A 6,767-nucleotide genomic window follows, 5' to 3' on the forward strand; every position below is an offset into this window, starting at 1 on the left:
AGGTGATGACGTCAGTGGTTCAGGAAGTGGAATGTGTACAGGCGAGTCGTGTGCCCGTAATGGACCTCGTGTCATTGTGCCCAAAGCAGACAGCACCAGATACTACAATCATCCTGAGAACAAGAAGGTGAAGGGCACAGGAACCCAGACCCACCCCTCCATCCTCCTCCTCCTGCTCTCATTGGCCACACTGCTGCGTAGGCGATAATGGACCGGTGGTGCATCCAGTCGAGACTGTGTTTTGGAGTAGGGCTCTGAGATGGAATAGAAGAGAGAAAAAAGGGGGATGGGTGGGTAACTTTGCCAAATAGGAAAGGATTGTTATTGAATGAATGGACTACCTTTCATTTTAATGAGAGAAACACAAAGAAATTTCCTAATAATTTTTTCTTGTTTTGAATTTTTTTAAATGTGGCAAGTAGAGCTGGTCTTTGGCTTATTTTTATTGTTTCTATGCTTGGGTGGTGAACAAGGATGGTTCACATGCTAGATGCAATGTTTGGATGGCACAAGCTTCTTAGCGATCATGCCACTCAATGTAAAGTCAATGTGACCTTGTTGCAATGTTCTAACAATGCCAATAACTTGACAGTGATGTTGTGAGAGCACTGTGAGAGACGGTTTGGTGTGTATCTTCAGTGTGCTAATCCAATGCATTTGTTTTTCATATCAATCACAGTGACAGGGATCTCTCAAGTATATTAAATCAAAAATAATGGTTTCTTGTACTTGTAATATACTTGCATCAATAGCACATTAACACAGCACCATTGACAAACTTCACTTGAGAGGGCATCTGTGAAAGCAGTATAACTATATACCTGACCTCTACTGAAGGACTGTAGAAAACCACTTTTGTCAGACTAGGTCTATAAGCCTCTCGCTGGGCCTGATATTTTCATTTATCCATCTGGTCTTAAAACTTGTAAAAACCACCATTCTGTTAGCAGTCAGGTGATAATGCATAGTTCACTTAGCCAGAAACACACAGCATTTACACATGCCGAAAGAAGCCCAACACACACATGCAGATCTTTTCACAGATCTTTTTTCAGAACAATTTCAATCATAGTGTACCAGTTGTGGCATGATGACGGAGACCTTGGTTAGTATTGTTCACTCAACACATCCTAGCGACCTGTCCAAAAAAACAAGACGGGTCCACCTTTTTGTACATATTTTCTATGTCTTATAATATAATGTAATCTATGGTCATTAACCCAAGCTTAGGGGTCTGATCCTTCCCCACCTGCCATCTACACAGTTGACTACAGCTGGATGTGGAGTGGGAATGCCTTGACTAAAACGCAGTCACATGTTCTCCAAACATTGCTGGAATGTGAGATTGTAATGAGATTGTAATAAGGTGTAGTCAGTGATCTAAGTGCATTGTTGGAGCTGGCTCATGTTCCCCCCCTGTCACACACAGGAGGACCATTTCAAAGTGTCTGTGTGTGTACAGTTACAAGTCTCATAGCAGAGAATACATCTGATGTAGTGGCAAATTGTGTATGTATGGCCAATGGTGATTAAATGTTCATATGTTGGGGTTGAGTAATTTAAGACATCCAGACAGTACGTGGATGTTAGAATGGGGAAGATCTGGTGACACAGTGTCCGTTAATGTAACGCAGTGTAGGTGTCAATGTACTGGTGTACGGTATGTAAGTGTGTGAATGCTTGTCTTTGACTTTGTGTAAAACTGTGTGTGTGACTGTTTGACTGACTGCATATAGGCACAGTATGAATGGATGCATGTAAAATGCATGCTTTAAGACTGTGTGAATACAGCGTTTGATTTCCCAGGAAAGAAGCATTGAAAATAGAGCTAAATGAAACGGAAACAATAGACTGAGAGCATGAATACTGCTTTCCAGTCTTGTTTACCATCCCCTAAATTTGCACTGCACCTTGTTTCTCCTTCAACACAGGCCCATGAGACTGCATGTTTCTTCCTTAACCTGCTTTTCATATGGTACCCAGGCACATTCAGTAGAGAGATATTGTGTTCTTAATTTCCCTTACTTTAATTGAGGTGGGAAGAAGATCAACACAACACAGGCCCATTCCCTGTTACCTGCAGATTCTTATAGCTCTTCATTTAAAATATTTGTGCTGTAAACCTAACACTGGGCTCCTCAGTGCAGATCCCAGGGCCAACGCATGCTGAGCAATCGATGAGCAGGCCCTCTCTCAATGCACAGAGAATCAGCACAATGGAAAATCAATGGGTGAGAAGCGCCATGTTGAAGTGCTGATTGATTTGGATACAGATACAGACTGGCTGATTACCATACGTGTGTGGTGCAGATCTGGGTACAAACACGTGTATTTGAGTAATTGTTATTTTAATACTTTTTCTGTATATTTGAGAATTTTCAAATACACAGCCCAAAATAATTACTTTTGAGTATTTGAATGATTATTTGTAAAAACCAAATAGTTGACCAAATTGCATTTGAAAGTATTTTCCAAATACTTAATATTATTAAATAATATTTGAAATACCTATGTTAAAGGCATGGGAGTGTATTCGAGCCATGTATTTGAGTATTTTCAAATACTTTCCAAGTATATTTCTAAATACATTCCAATAATCAACTACTGTTTTTAATTTTTTATAATTTTGTCTGAATACTTTTTTTGAAATGTATTGAAAAGTAATCAAAATACCTGACATAGTATTTGAACCCAAGTCTGGTGTGAGTGTGTTTTTATGTGTCAGGGTATGAATGAGTTTATGTATTTGGAATAAATGGATGAAAAGAAAAACAGGGGCCCCAAGTATTTTGTGAATACGCTTAATTGTCCAACTACCGTGGGAGGCATAAGTACAATGTGACAATTTGAAAAAGTGTCCAAGTTATGAAAAATAAAAATAAATACATTTGCAACAATGCCGAGGTGAAAATATGTCAACGCCCTGTCGTTTTTCCCCTAGATTGTGTCAGTTATTACAAACGTGATGACAAAGATGCCTGACTGACTGTTCTTTTTAACTGCTACTTGGCATAATAGAGTCAAGAGTCAACAGTACTAGGATGCTGTCCATACAATGTTTCATTATCATTAGTTTATCTTCCTGCACATTATCATTATCAAATCATCTGGCACACAATTTCACATGAAATCAAGTCACCACACTCCATGTTTCTAGAGAAATTCTACTCCCATTCTACTCCTACTCCCTATCCTGAGAGCACTTGTTGCTTTTGGAATTCATCACAGAGCTGTTTGGGTCATTGGGCTAAGCTGTGGACACAAACACAGAGCCATGCTTATTCCCAATCTCTCTAGCATCTAATGGGTCGTGACTGTCAGAAATAATGTCCTGCAGTGAAGATGGGGCCTTATCCTACTCTGATCCTACCCTAAACTAACCCTCTTGCCAGCTTCTCCTTGAACCTCTCAAGATTCTGATAAGTTACCTCTGGTTTGTTCAGCCATTGCTATTGGAAAAATCAATGGGGAAATAATAGGGTTTTGGAAGAAACACAGAAAATAAGGTCTGAGGTTTACACAGGCTTAGGAGATCTTGTATGTTTTGTTCATTGAGATAAATTGACGTTAACTGATGAATATTTAGTGAACTCTGGAGAATCTGTTATAAAAAAAAGCACGTAAATCACAAACGCTTCATAATTCATAAAGGTCATGTTAACGGACTGCTATTATCTCTTAGAACAAAACGTATACGATCTCCTAAGCCTGTGTTAACCTCGGCCCTTTTTTTCTGTTTCTTCAAAACCCTTTTCTCATGTACATCCAATAACAATGCCTTTGCTTCCATCTAGTGACTAAAACTTGTATAGCTTTAAATGTGTAATTTCCTTGTCTGAACTCGTACAGGAGCCTAATACAAGGGGTCACACCCTTGTTGTAGTCTAGTAGTTCAGGGTTTCCCAAACTGGGCCTGGGGCCCCCCCTGGGTGCACGTTTGGGTTTTGCACTATCACTACACAGCTGATCCAAATAATAAAAGCTTGATAATGAGTTGGTTATTTTAATCGGCTGTGTAGTGCTAGGGCAAAACAAAAACTTGCACCCCGTGGGGAGGGGGGGCAGGACCAAGTTTGGGAGAACCTGGCCTACTAGACTATAACAAGTGTCTGAACTCCCCCCCCCACACACACATGCTCATCCGAACCAACTCATCCCAGCCTGACTGTGTGTGATGTCCCAACCAGCTCCTTTCATGCCCCCCAGCATTTCTTCCAGCTCCCCTCCCTCCCTCCCTCCCTCCCTCCCTCCCTCCCTCCCTCCCTCCCTCCCTCCCTCCCTCCCTCCCTCCCTCCCTCCCTCCCTCCCTATGTGTTCCAGCTCCTCTCAAGGATGTGCTCCCTTCCTTCCTTCTTCCCATCCAGCTGAAATTGGCAGCTCCCCGCCTTCCCATAATCGTTGCAAGCTTAGAACGCCCTTGTTACAGCAAATTAACTATTTGTTGGAGGACAAAACCTTCTGGTTCAAAACAGCTCAGTCTGTGAACAATTGAAGGGACCAAATGAATGTAAGAGAACAGAGCAGGAACATTTCACATTGTGCCATGAAAAAGACGGATTCAGATTTACTCCTCACATATTATAACAGGGTATTCATGTACTAAATGGCTACTGAGGGATGGAGAGGGTGTGAGAGGGGAAATCCAATGGAAATAATTAAGTGGTTGGTGTTAAACACAGCGAGAGATCTCACTGAACCGTCATGGAGAGTTGGGAGAAAACCCTATGCCAAGTTTAGAATGATTACATAAGGGGACTAGGGGAGGAGGAGAGAAGTAGTAGAGTGGTAACCGACTTATTTCAAACTCCCTCCCACGGTGTGCAGCAGCAGCTCTGTGATCTTTGGGCCCTCTGCCCTGGTGAGAGCTGCAGCGAAGTGCAGAGGGTATAATCCCTTTTGCTGGAACACAAGAGATGAGAGGAGATGTTTGAATGTAACTTTCCACTGGAATAGACCAACCAACCGCCCTAGCCTTTTGTCACCATTAAGCCATTCCAGCAACCACAGTCATATTGAAACATCAACTCTGTGTAGTCAACTAGAGCCAGCTAGGAGTAGCCAATATGTTTTGTTAGTGGGGCTAACTCAGAGTGAGAAAGAGTAAAAGAAAGATGAGAGATAACCCACCTCTGAAGGCAGGCACTTGCTCCACACTCCAGCAGACGCCTGACAGTCTGGATGTGGCTTGCCTTGATACCAGGAAGAAGACAGGCATGGGCACACTGGATGAGTTGGGGTCTGCTTCTCTGTCCAGTAGTAGCTTCATGGTTGTGTGCCTGCCCATGTGATTTATGTCATTTAGCACATCCCTTTCATTTGTGATATTGCTTTGGTTTTATTTAGAGGATGATTCTATTGGAATATTTTCTTCATGGTTTGCAGTTTTAGAAGTTTGGAACCACCAAAACTCTTCCTAGAGCTGGCTGCCCGGCCAATCAACGAAGAAGGGCCTTATGGAGGGAGGTGACCAAGATGGTCACTCTGACAGAGCTCCAGAGTTCCTCTGTGGAGAAGGACAACCATCTTTGCAACACTCAACCAATCAGGCCTTTATGGTAGAGTGGTCAGACGGAAGCCAGTCCTCAGTAAAAGGCACATGAAGGACTCAGACTATGAGAAACAATATTCTCTGGTCTGATGAAGCCAAGATTGAACTCTTTGGCCTGAATGCCAAGCGTCATGTCTGGTGAAGAAGCCTGTCACGTGGTCAGCTTTGGGGAGTAAAGGATTACATGGCTTCTTCACCTGTGATATGTAATCCGTTACATGTAAGGGATTACAAAAAAACTGTAACTATAATCTGTTACCTTACCAGCAAAAATATTGTTATCAGATTACAGATACTTTTGAAAAAGGACATGATTACTTTGAGGATTACTTTTAAATTCAGAAAGGATGTTTGTGTAAAAAAATATGTTGTAGTCTACAGTCCAAGCTATGTCTTCCAATGGTGCGACTGTTGTTGGCATCCAAAAATTGGAATAAATGCTTGGAGGTAAGGATGTAGTCTACGGCGATACGGATATAACTTATTATTGATATCTACATAGCACATTGCTGTGAATCACACTGCTGCTCTCTCATGTAGCTATTTGCGCCTTACGGATTGTGGTTATTGTGGATGGCTGTTCACAACTCTAAATGTCTATTTGAGCCAAATAATGGATGAATTCAAGAAGTTTAAACTGCCTATCAATCATTGTTTTTGAAACAAGTGGACAGCCAGTGAAACATTTCGCTCTTGTAACAGCTGCATTGTGCGGATACCAGCCTATGGAATAAAAATTTGGCTTTTATTGCTCAATCTAATTGATGCTGATAAAAAAAACATAGTCCTAATGGACACATGCTCAATCTAGCACACTTTTGGTATACTTACAATGGCAATCTGTGGTTGCTACATACATTTTTGGACATATAAATCATATATATAGTACCAGTCAAAAGTTTGGACACACCTACTCATTCTAGTTTTTCTTTATTTTTACTATTTTCTACATTGTAAAATAATAGTAAAGATGTCAAAACTATGAAATAACACATCTAGAATCATGTAGTAACCAAAAAAGTGTATTTTTTTATTTTATATATATATATATATTTATAGATATTTATATATAAATACATTTTAGATTCTTCAATGTAGTCATAGTTTTTCACACTCATGGCATTCTCTCAGATTTCCACCAGTCTAATGTCCATTGCTTGTGTTTCTTGGCCCAAGCAAGTCTCTTCTTCTTATTGGTGTCCTTTAGTTGTGGTTTCTT

The 6,767-nt window shown here is 40.8% G+C and overlaps 1 protein-coding gene across 1 annotated transcript in view; it reads left to right on the forward strand.

The window, feature by feature from the left end:
• LOC139406597 (glypican-1-like) overlaps positions 1 to 2,883 on the forward strand; it is a 58,526-nt gene extending 55,643 nt beyond the window's left edge. The window contains exon 9 of the mRNA XM_071149360.1: positions 3 to 2,883. Coding sequence (XP_071005461.1) covers positions 3 to 208 — 206 coding nt within the window. The 3' untranslated portion in view covers positions 209 to 2,883. The remainder of the gene's footprint in view (positions 1 to 2) is intronic.
• Positions 2,884 to 6,767: the final 3,884 nt, after the last annotated feature.

Source organism: Oncorhynchus clarkii, chromosome 4 (assembly GCF_045791955.1).
Source record: "Oncorhynchus clarkii lewisi isolate Uvic-CL-2024 chromosome 4, UVic_Ocla_1.0, whole genome shotgun sequence".
Classification (NCBI taxonomy): Eukaryota; Metazoa; Chordata; class Actinopteri; order Salmoniformes; family Salmonidae; genus Oncorhynchus; species Oncorhynchus clarkii.